Here is a 12,382-nt window from a genome sequence, read left to right as displayed (position 1 = left end):
GGTAGTCATTACTTTAGTCAAAATGTGTACCCAATCACTACGACACCACCTGACTCAAGCTAGCCTTGTTATTCACATGCCGTTATAATATCAATGGAAAGAATTACACAAGTCCAAGGCACACACACACACACCTACCTGAGTTTCCCTTGCTGCAGCAAGTCTCCTCTATTCACAATGAATGCGTTGAGCATACGGAATGTTTTCTGGGCTGATAAGACATCCTGCTTAAGCCCCAGCAGCCAACGAGCCATTGTCTTCATACCTTCTACCTTACACCTAGTCTCTTCAGGCAATTCGTCTCTGTGACACCAATCACAATCTTCATTCAGCATCAAATTGTTTGGTACGGAGTCTTTCACCAGCAATTCTTTTACAATCTGCAACAGTTACCTCTGTTTTAATATGGGAACAGAAATATTACATTCATGAGGTAGTTCACAACAAACCTACCCTTAAATAACAAGACATGCACATTCACACACAAAAGAGTAATTATAAATTGCAATATATACACTAAAATCAAACGAAGTAAGATATACAGTCTATACAGTCCACAGAGGATATTAAGAAAGTGACAAGTAAGGCTCTGTCCTGGGAACCAATGCCACAGATACACAAACAAATTTTCTGAAGAAAATATGAGAATATTTTTTTAAGGAATTTGAGGAAAGCAATGCCATAACTGAAAAAATAGAAACATCGATTGTAAATAGCTGTTGTCAGCAGTGCAGTGATCATAATGTCATACCAATTGGTCCAACCAACTAGCATAGCTATGGACAAAATATGTTCAGGTGTCTTCATAGGCCACATGGTACATTTGTTTTCAAGAAATTTCCATAAGACGTGTTATCTTTGGTTGAATCTCTTTTCTACATGGTATTTCAGTGTAATACACTCATGGCACACAAAAAAACACAGCAGTTCTATTCCTCAAAAAACCATTTACTGTAATTTTCTTCAAATTCAAGACGACCCTGAATGCAAGGGTGGGCTCATCAGTTGGTACCTAGCACACCTACCAATACGCTGGCTAGTGCATACCGTGGAGGCCACTGCGTAGGCACACGAGGGCGAAACGCTGGCAACCAAGAATGAGCTAGCTGGAAAATTTATAATGTCCAATAACGGACCATTTATATTGGTATTATAAATTTGCTCATTCAGGACAAATATTTCAGATTCCCTATGGGAATGAACATCTATATCATCTGATGGCCAAGCAGGCATCAATTTTTAGTGATGAGACAAAGTCTCTTAGTGCATTGGCACTGCCGGTGGCTCCAGTTAGCCTACGCAGTGGCCTCCACGGTATGCACTAGCCAGCGTATTGGTAGGTGTGCTAGGTACCAACTGATGAGCCCACCCTAGCACACGAGGGCGAAACGCTGGCAACCAAGAATGAGCTAGCTGGAAAATTTATAATGTCCAATAACGGACCATTTATATTGGTATTATAAATTTGCTCATTCAGGACAAATATTTCAGATTCCCTATGGGAATGAACATCTATATCATCTGATGGCCAAGCAGGCATCAATTTTTAGTGATGAGACAAAGTCTCTTAGTGCATTGGCACTGCCGGTGGCTCCAGTTAGCCTACGCAGTGGCCTCCACGGTATGCACTAGCCAGCGTATTGGTAGGTGTGCTAGGTACCAACTGATGAGCCCACCCTAGCACACGAGGGCGAAACGCTGGCAACCAAGAATGAGCTAGCTGGAAAATTTATAATGTCCAATAACGGACCATTTATATTGGTATTATAAATTTGCTCATTCAGGACAAATATTTCAGATTCCCTATGGGAATGAACATCTATATCATCTGATGGCCAAGCAGGCATCAATTTTTAGTGATGAGACAAAGTCTCTTAGTGCATTGGCACTGCCGGTGGCTCCAGTTAGCCTACGCAGTGGCCTCCACGGTATGCACTAGCCAGCGTATTGGTAGGTGTGCTAGGTACCAACTGATGAGCCCACCCTAGCACACGAGGGTGAAACGCTGGCAACCAAGAATGAGCTAGCTGGAAAATTTATAATGTCCAATAACGGACCATTTATATTGGTATTATAAATTTGCTCATTCAGGACAAATATTTCAGATTCCCTATGGGAATGAACATCTATATCATCTTCATATCGCATCTCGTGTTATGGCCACTCTAACCTTGCGTTTTCCCCGCACATACCACGCAATACCATGTTCAACTTCTTTAAAGCGCCCTTGATGTGGGCAACTGAATGCTTTTCTTGTACAGCACACTTTTTTAGACTATATCTTCAAGCCAACACCTTTAGTCATATAGTTTTAATAATGCTACTTGCTTTACGTCCCAATAACTACTTTTACGGTCTTCGGAGCATACAGTTTTCTTGCGGCTCCACAATTATTCCGTATTTCTGCATGCTTAATAACAAACAACTTAAATTTAGCAGCATTATATTGAAGAGAAATCACTGAAAATTTGCCAGCAATACCTGTTCCTTGTGTGTCTACAATATGATGACTGATCATGAAAATATTCCTGTTGTCTATAAAACTGTTACTAAGTGTCAGGTCCAACTGGCTGTCGCTAGACACATGTCTCATTCACCGGCTTTGGCAGGCTTCAGTGGCTACTGATGTATAATAAGGACACGGACGTCAAAGTTCATCAAGTTTTGTGTGTTGTGGTATGGCCATTCCACTCTTGCATTTTTTTGCGAACATACCTCACAATTTCATCTTCCAAGATGACTAGAACTAGCTGGATTGAGAAGAAAACTAATGAAGCAGTGCTTAGAGGAATAAACACCCAGAGGCATTTAATAACAGCGATAAAAAGGAGAAAAGCATCAGTTTTCGGTCACATTCTCCGGCATAATAACTTCATAAAGAACTTGTTCGAAGGCAAGGTGATGGGAAAGAAAGGCAGAGGGAAACCACGGAAGAAGATCATTGAAGAGGTAGTTGAGATGATGGGATGCCAAGGTTATGGAGAGATGAAAAGGATCGCAGAGAGAAGAGATCAATGGTTGCAGCGACAAGGCGAAGCCTTTAGATGATGATGATGATGATGAACTTCTTCAAAGTGTTCTTGTTGCAAGACACTGAATGCATTTTTTGTACAGTACCGGTACGCATTTTTAAAGCTAGCTTTGTCTACACGCTAATGCCGAACACTGGCTTCAGTAATACTGTATTTTCTTGCAGCCACACAATTATTTTTCATTTCAGCATGTTTAATAACCACTAACTTAAAACTGGTGTATTATCGATGAGAACCCATTGACAATTTGCCAGGTCTCCTTGAATACCTTCCAGTTTTCCTCCAACTTCTTAAAAATTCTGGAATTCGTGGAAGGTGTAGTTCTCAACACTTCTGCAACACAATGCATACTGCAACCGGCTTCCACCAAAGCAACAGTTTTTGCAACATCTTCAGGACTGAACAGCATGTTTACTTCAGACACACATCTCCACACTCGCTTTCTTCTGAACAGAGTTGCCCTTCTCTGCCCTATCTTTTGTACAGATATGTTTGTGTTAGTGAACTACAGTTGAGGCCGGTGACTCCAGTTCAACCAAGTCAGCTGGAGGAAGCGAACGCGAAACCAAGCAGGTTTAAGACAAGTACAGAAAACATTTTCAAATCACGTATCAATTACAGACTTCTTCATTCATATAATTTGTCACATCTGTTCATAATATCATCAATTCACTATCACTGATAAGTTTACAAAGTGTAAACTATATCATACATACATATGCACGGTAAAAGTGATTTGACAGAATCTAAGCGTGTTCTTGTAGAACAAAACATGTTACTCGTTTATTATTATTGTTTTTTTTTTCTTTACAGGTATGTTATAGTATTCTAAGTGTGTATTTGACAAGTATGTTATAGTATTCTGAGTGATACAATTAGTGTATTAACAGACTTAAAAACTTAGAAGTTATAGAATTTGGAAAATCAGGCAAAAACTGAAAAAAAAAACACCTGGACGAAAATGGCTTGCAGCATGAGAACTGTTAGAACATAGTGTGCAGATGGATATTTTTTGTTTGTTTACAATTTGCTTCATGTCACACAGACACAGCCAAGTTTATGCCAATGATAGGACAGGAAAGGGCTAGGAATGGGAAGGAATTGACTGGGGCCTAGATTAAGATACTTTCCACCTTGCTGGCCAAAATCTCACCAAAAGTACCTGGTTTAATATCCTGGCTTCATAACCTCAGATGGTGATATACTTCCAGATGCCCAAACCCAGATCATTGCCACTAGGCTAAAATGGCGCCAAGTCACAAGAAAACTGTGCAATAAGAAATGAAGCGTTATTTAACAAAATACGCTAGTTATGTCATATACTTTAACAATCAACTGTCTATGCAACATATATTTAAATTGTCTCTCTCATCGGCACTTGTAATTTTGGTGAATTATTTCATTCCGCTATGGACCTTGTGTTCACGGCCTAGTTATTGTAAGGAGCTGTGATTATACCACGATTATATGAAACTGGAATTCAACACCATTTGGAGTATGGGATGACTAAAACCTTGTATCTAGTAGACTTGGGTTATTTTAATGCATGAGCGCTCTGAACTGTAAGCATATTGGTCATCTATTCAGTCTAAACGTGGCAATTGTGACTTTTCGTTACATAGTTTTCTGTTTGGTAGTGCCTCTACAAGGTATCATTGTATGGTGGACAGCTACATGGACTTCTATGCCATCTATGTGTGTAGATAGCAACTACTGTGTGGGTTTTGGCGGTCTCCGCCAGAGCGTGTAGCGGTGTTAGACTGTGTCACGCCATGTGGCGAAGTGTGGAGTGTATCTTTTGGCTGTTGGACTTGCTCGTGACTGGAAGCTAATGGCCATGTCTAACGGCTGCGCTGCTACTACTAAAATTATTATTATGATTGAAGCAGTCGGAATTGGTTAATTAAGGAGGGTATACCTCGCCTAGCAAGGAGGACAAAATGTGTTGTACAGTATCTTAAGTGCATTAGTTTATTATGTAAAGTTCTTTTATTTTTTGTTACTTTTTTTTTGTTTTTTTGTTTTGCTAGTTGCTTTACGTCGCGCCGACACAGATAGGTCTTATGGCGACGACGGGACAGGGAAGGGCTAGGAGTGGGAAGGAAGCAGCAAAGTGCATTGTTTGCTCTAGGTAACCATCAAAATTCTTCTTTGCTTTTTCTAAATTTTGTGTTTCCCTTTGTTTATTCTTATTTTTGCTGTTTTATGTGGTGCACATTATAGTCTTTTCTTTGATGTTGTGATTTGCCTGGTGTGAAAATGGGAAACCACAGAAAACCATTTTCAGGGCTGCCGACAGTGGGGTTCGAACCTACTATCTCTGGAATAATTTTTTTTTTTCTTGTAAGTGACGTAGTAATTACATGAGACACGAGGAGGTTACCTGAGCATAATTGGTCACCATGAATGTACGCCTTTAGGTTTTAGTACTGTGTATATAACTTTCTTGGTGTGGGTTACTGTATTCTATGAGTGTGTTTATTGTAGTTGAAATTAAGCCACTGTTTGGTGATGGCGTTCATACTTTAAGTGTGTGGTGTATAACGGCAAAGTGCATTGTTTGCTCTAGGTAACCATCAAAATTCTTCTTTGCTTTTTCTAAATTTTGTGTTTCCCTTTGTTTATTCTTATTTCTGGTGTATCTGCGCGTTTTCCCTGAGTTTTTTGATCCGTGTGCTGTTTCTATTGGTAAATTTCTATTCATTGCCATTTTTGCTGTGTTTTATGTGGTGCACATTATCGTCTTTTCTTTGATGTTGTGATTCTCATAATGTTTTTGTGCATTGTTTTTTGTGTTTCGGCCTCCTGTTACCCGTGTTCCAACCTAAGTACTACATTTGCACTAAACACCCCCCCCTTTTTTTTTAAATTATTATTATTATTAGTAGGATATTTTGCAGATTTTATTATTTGCTTGATATGTATAGTTAGGGGTTAGGATTGTATATTTCTGCATTACTGCGGGTGGTTTTATTTCATTATCGCTTTATGAAATGGGGATACCCACATTAATTTCAAAGATGTAGTTCCTTAATAATGTAAAGTTTGAGGTTTTAATAGAGGGTTTGGGCACCCCTAGTGTGGAGCGATCGTAGCTTTGGCCTTATCTACTCTTCTGATTATTATTTGCTTATCTTATTTTATCGTCGTGTGGCAGTTACGCAACTGAAATTGGGCATGATTGTCTCGTCGGGATTTGCGTCCGCTGGTGTGTGCCGCTGTGAATATAATTATGGATTGTTTGTGGTACTGAGGCAAGATCGTGTGTGTTTTTTTCTTGTGGTTACGTGTCCTGCCTGATTATATTATTTATTTTGGGTCATGTTTTTGTTAATTTACATGCCTACTATGTTGGGTGATTTAATTCATAATTTATTTGTGTTGATATTATTTTAACTTCCTTGCGGTAGTGTTTAACTTATTGACCTGATGTGTGGAGTTTCCATTTATTGTGATTAGTAGTTGATCTACGTTATGTGGGTTTTACGGGGAATGATCCTTCCACTAGGGTGTGTCGGAAGCCATCTATTAACCCATGAACGCCTAGCGTTGCGTATGTGCAACGGCGTGTCGGTGCTCTTTTCGTTCAATGTATGAAGTTGTTTTCCAGATGAAGAATGAAAATTGCGCGCATATTTGCTAAGGGGAATCGTTGTGCTTTGTTACGAGTCGGTTAATCAACAGTCACCGCTTGATTGTTGACGACGTGTATGTTTGAAGTTCGCCATGTGTTCCAGCTATCACAATGGCATACCTTACGGGGTAATATTCGCCATATCATTTTATGATTTAGAAATAATTAACCTCTTTTAGGATATCCAGGAAGAAAATTCATCAAAGTTTGAATGTAGCACGATTCCTTTTACAATTAATAACTCGTGGGCGAGTGAGGTCCACATATTCCCGGCGTTGCATATTCGCAACACTAGGCGGATCCGTTGTCAAATCACTTCCTTATGTACCAATGTTTCTTCTACAGTTCACCCTGTCTTCCCACTAGATCTGGTCAAGAGGTTTTCCAGGGCAGATAAGAAAATCATCATGGTAGAATGCCCTGCACTATTTGGAATTTATAATACATTTATGTGAGAAATACAGCTCATGGACGAGAACGTCAACAGATTCCACGAGCCGATTAGGAGCAAAAAATGGTGATGGGCAGTTTTTTCCTGGATTTTAGACATCGGCCTGCAAAATGCTTGGTATCTCAGCAACATGTCATGGCCTAAAATGGCGTAGCTCCAGTTCAAGCGGGAAGTGGCGCAATACTACGTGAAATCCTACGGCACGGAGCCCAGGAGAGCGGGATGCCCATTGCTCTTGCGCGCAGGGGAAGGTCGCGTACATGAAGTTGTACAGTACGATGGGCGAGACCACCTTGTGATGTATATCCCAGACAATAAAAGAAGACAGTGTGCATATGAGAAATGCTCTAGCGTAGTCCGTACAGGGCGTGTAAAGGGTGACATTGGGCTCTGCATAAGTTGCTTCATTCCATTCCACACAGAGGGACATACAGATCACTGAGTCTTCAGAAAAACCCACAGCAAATGATCACACCAGTAAATGAACTCTGAATACCCTGTCAGTTTTCAATATAATTTTACAATAAATATATTTATTTTGATTACTGTATATATAGGTACAGTAAATAATGTCTTACTGTATATAAATATTTTACTTTGTCTCTTAGTAAATAATCAACTCGACAATAACTTATATCTTCTCCACGCTTATTGTCCTCTTGTTTTCATTATTTTCTCGAAGAAAAAAACATATGTGTTGGTACCTTGCAGACTACTACTTAAGCGCCTAGCGTTGCATATATGCACACCCTATATTTACGAAACTAAACATGTCTGCTTCAAAAAAATAGATCTTCCTTGAACAATACCCTATCCTAAGAATGTTTATTAAGAAAAATTGAACATTTCAAAAAATAAAAAATTTGGGCATTCAAGGGAAAGTAATTTGTTGTTGTTATTAAAATTTTAAGTTTGTTTGTGAATATTTACTAGTAACTTGTTAGGTTTTAAGCTATCTGGTGCACCAGGATTTTCTTTTAAAAATGAAGAAATGATTTAATTTTAAAGTATATTAATTTTATTTATATCTAAATTATTTATTTTTCCAACTCTTATGGATGCTATTTAGATTTTCATTCCTTCAAGTTCATTTTATTTACCAGGGGCTAGAGATTTCTTTAATTTGATGATATGTAAAATGATTTTTCTTTTAAGTATATATTTATTTTAAAATTTTAAAGTTGGTGTCATCTGAGTGTCGTCCATCGCAATTCCTAGTGATCCCCCACCTCTAACCTTATGGGTAGGGTCTTGCACTCTTCCTCGTTTCCTTGCTTTCTTATATTGTTTTGTTGAATTCCTTACTGTTTTTGTTTCTTTGGCTCCTTAGTTTATTTTTGTCTGATGTGCACACGTCGCTATGACGCACGTCATTTCTTTCAATTGTTAGGGGCGTTGCAGAAACTACCCACCATCTCCACAGTTAAGATCAACAAATCCATTGTTAGACCAGCAGCACTTCTAACAGCTCAGAATGCCAGCTTGCTACCATGAAGCATGAGCCAACCCTCCATGGAATATAAATTAAAATGTTGCATTCATCCCTTGGGCTTTCGAAGCTAGGCCATGTCATGAATGTGGACATCAAATAATGAATGGGAGCAGTTCTAATAACAGAGAAGATGTGGGAAGCTCGCCTCAGATGGTAGGAACTTGTTACAAGGAGTCATGAGCATTTGGTGGCAAAGACAGCTCTCCAGTAAGATCCAGGAGGGAATCGGCCATGTGGCTGTCCAAAGAAATGGTGACTTGATTGCATTAGAGAAGATATACAAATGGCTGGAATTGCCCCCTCAGTGATGCCTCTGACAGTAAGAAATAGTGCAAGCAAGCGGACCCTGCACCAGAGCCAGAAAAATTCTAGGAAAGAAGAAGAACCAGAAACAAAATCCCAGGTTTCTCAATGGAAGGGTGCCAGATACTCAATGTCCAAAGAAGGAACAGTGAAGCTGATGCCACATCAAGTTCATAGTACGTGTCCTGAACACCCTCATAATTACCTCTGTAACGTGAAAATATATAAAAACATATTTATTTGGCATGTCTACTTGTGATTGAAATGTTATCTAACATTGTCACCCACTGTTTGGAACTGTCGTCTATTGGTGAAATCTGTTGTTTGAGTCATCAGTCCATAGACTGGTTTCATACAGCCCTCCATGCCACCCTATCCTGTGCTAACCTTTTCATTTCTACGTAATTACTGCATCCTACATCTGCTCTAATCTGCTTGTCATATTCATACCTTGGTCTACCCCTACCGTTTTTACCACCTACACTTCCTTCAAAAACCAACTGAACAAGTTCTGGGTGTCTTAAGATGTGTCCTATCATTCTATCTCTTCTTCTCGTCAAATTTAGCCAAATAGATCTCCTCTCGCCAATTCGATTCAGTATCTCTTCATTTGTGATTCGATCTATCCATCTCACCTTCAGCATTCTTCTGTAACACCACATTTCAAAAGCTTCTATTCTCGTTCTTTCTGAGCTAGTTATCGTCCATGTTTCACTTCCATACAACGCCACTCTCCACACAAAAGTCTTCAAAAACATCTTTCTAATTCCAATATCAATGTTTGAAGTGAGCAAATTTCTTTTCTTAAGAAAGCTCTTCCTTGCTTGTGCTAATCTGCATTTTATGTCCTCCTTACTTCTGCCATCGTTATTTTATTACCCAAGTAACAATATCCTGCATCACCTGCCTTCGTTCAACTGCACTCCATTACTTTGTTTTGGACTTATTTATTTTCATCTTGTACTCCTTACCCAAGACTTCGTCCATACCATTCAGCAGCTTCTCAAGATCTGCAGTCTCAGATAAAATAACAATATACTGTAATCGGCAAATCTCAAGGTTTTGATTTACTCTCCTTGGATTGTGATACCCTTTCCAAATTCCTCTTTGATTTCCTTTACTGCCTGCTCTATGTAAACACTTTAAAGGAGGGGGAACAAACTGCAGCCTTGCCTCACTCCTTTCTGGATGGCTGCTTCTTTTTCAAAGCCCTCGATTCTTATCACTGCAGACTGATTTTTTATACAGATTGTAGATAATTCTTCGTTCTCGGTATCTGATCCTAATCACCTTCAGAATCTTAAATAGCTTGCTCCAATCAACATTATGGAATGCCTTTTCTACATCTACAAATGCCATGTTCGTGGGCTTGTCCTTCTTGATTCGATCCTCTAAGATCAGACGTAAAGTCAGGATAGCTTCACGTGTTCCTACATTTCTTCTGAACCCAAATTGATCTTCTCCCAACTCAGCTTCAACTTGTTTTTCCATTCTTCTGTAAATAATACGTGTTAAAATTTTGCAGGCATGAGATACTAAACTAATGGTGCGGTAGTTTTCACACCTGTCAGCACCGGCTTTCTTGGGAATAGGTATAACAACATTCTGCTGAAAATCGGATGGGACTTCTCCTGTCTCATACCTCTTGCAGACTAAATGAAATAACCTTGCCATACTAGTTTCTCCTAAGGCAGTCAGTAATTCAGAGGGAATGTCATCAATTCCAGGTGCCTTGTTCCTATTTACGTCGCTCACAGCTCTGTCAAACTCTGACCTTAAAATCGGGTCTCCAATTTCATCAACAACAACACCCTCTTCTTGTTCCAGAACCAAATTATCTACATCTTCACCTTGATACAACTGTTGGATATGTTCCAGCCATCTTTCTGCTTTGTCTTCTTTCCCTTGAAGTGGCTTTCCATCTGAGCTCCTAATATTCATACACCTAGATTTCCTTTCTCCAAAGGTTTCCTTGATTTTCCTGTATGCAGCATCTACCTTTCCTAGGACCATACAACCTATGACATCCTTGCACTTCTCCTTCAGCCATTCTTCCTTAGCTACCTTGCACTTTCTATCCACTTCATTCTTTAATCACCTGTATTCTTTTCTGCCCTCATTTCTAGCAGTCGGGTATTTTTGTCGTTCATCAATCAGGTCTAGTATCGCCTGAGTTATCCATTGATTCTTAGTTTATCTTTTCTTCCTTCCAAACATCTCTTCAGCAGCCCTGCTGACTTCATTTTTCATGACTCTCCACTCTTCCTCTATTGTGTTTCCTTCAGCCTTTTCATTTAGTCCTTTTGCAACATGTTCCTTGAAACAATCCCTCACACTCTTTTCTTTCAACTTGTCTAGATCCCATCTTTTTGCATTCTTTCCTCTCTTCAAGTTCTTCAGCTTCAGATGGCATTTCATGACCAACAAGTTGTGGTCAGAGTCCACGTCTGCTCCTGGGAAAGTTTTGCAATCCAACACCTGGTTTCTGAATCTCTGCCTAATCATAATGAAGTCTATTTGATACCTTCCAATGTCTCCAGGTCTCGTCCACGTATACAGCCGTTGTTTGTGGTGTTTGAACCAAGTATTGGCAAGGACTAAATTATGATCAGTGCAGAATTCAACCAGCCGACTTCCTCTTTCATTCCTTTGTCCCAATCCGAATTCTCCTACTATATTACCTTCTCTTCCTTGGCCTACCACTGCATTCCAGTCTCCCATCACAATTAGATTCTCGTCACCTTTTACATATTGTATTAAATCTTCTATCCCTTCATATGTTCTTTCGATTTCCTCATAATCCGCTGAGCTAGTAGGCACACAGACCTGCACTATTGTGGTGGGCATTGGTTTGGTGTCTATCTTCACGACAATAATTCTTTCACTATGCTGGTTGTAGTAGGTTACCCGCTGCCCTATTTTCTTATTCATTATTAAACCAACTCCTGCATTTCATCAGTTTGATTTTGTGTTGATAATTCGGTAGTCGCCTGACCAAAAATCCTGTTCTTCCTGCCAACGTAGTTCACTTATACCAACTACATCTAACTTAATCTTTTCAGATTTTCTAATTTAATTCAAACTTCTACCATTCCATGCCCCGACTCACAGAATGTCAGTATCCATCTTCCTGATGATCACCCCCTCGAGTAGTCCCCACCCGGAGATCCGAATGGGGGACTAGTTTACCTCCGGAATATTTTACCCGGGAGGAAGCCATCATCAGTACATCACTCATACAGAGAGAGCTGCACGTCCTCGGGAGTTAGTTACGGCTGTAGTTTCCCGTTGCTTTCAGCAGTGTAGCAGTATCAACACAGCTAAGCCATGTTGAGTATTATTACAAGGCCATATCAGTCAATAATCCAGACTGCCGCCCTTGCAACTTCCGAAAGGCTGCTACCCCCCTTTCGATGAACCATTCCTTAGTCTGGTCTCTCAACAGATACCCATTCGATAAGGTTGCACCT

The 12,382-nt window shown here is 39.7% G+C and overlaps 1 protein-coding gene across 1 annotated transcript in view; it reads right to left on the bottom strand.

Annotated features, from left to right (window-relative positions):
- The window catches only part of pds5 (cohesin associated factor B pds5), a 463,913-nt gene that overhangs the window by 152,213 nt on the left and 299,318 nt on the right, over window positions 1-12,382 (bottom strand). Inside the window, exon 16 of the mRNA XM_067150024.2 lies at window positions 139-380. Coding sequence (XP_067006125.2) covers window positions 139-380 — 242 coding nt within the window. The remainder of the gene's footprint in view (window positions 1-138; window positions 381-12,382) is intronic.

The sequence above is a fragment of the Anabrus simplex genome, chromosome 6, assembly GCF_040414725.1.
Source record: "Anabrus simplex isolate iqAnaSimp1 chromosome 6, ASM4041472v1, whole genome shotgun sequence".
NCBI lineage: Eukaryota > Metazoa > Arthropoda > Insecta > Orthoptera > Tettigoniidae > Anabrus > Anabrus simplex.
This window is presented reverse-complemented; position numbering and strand designations above follow the sequence as displayed.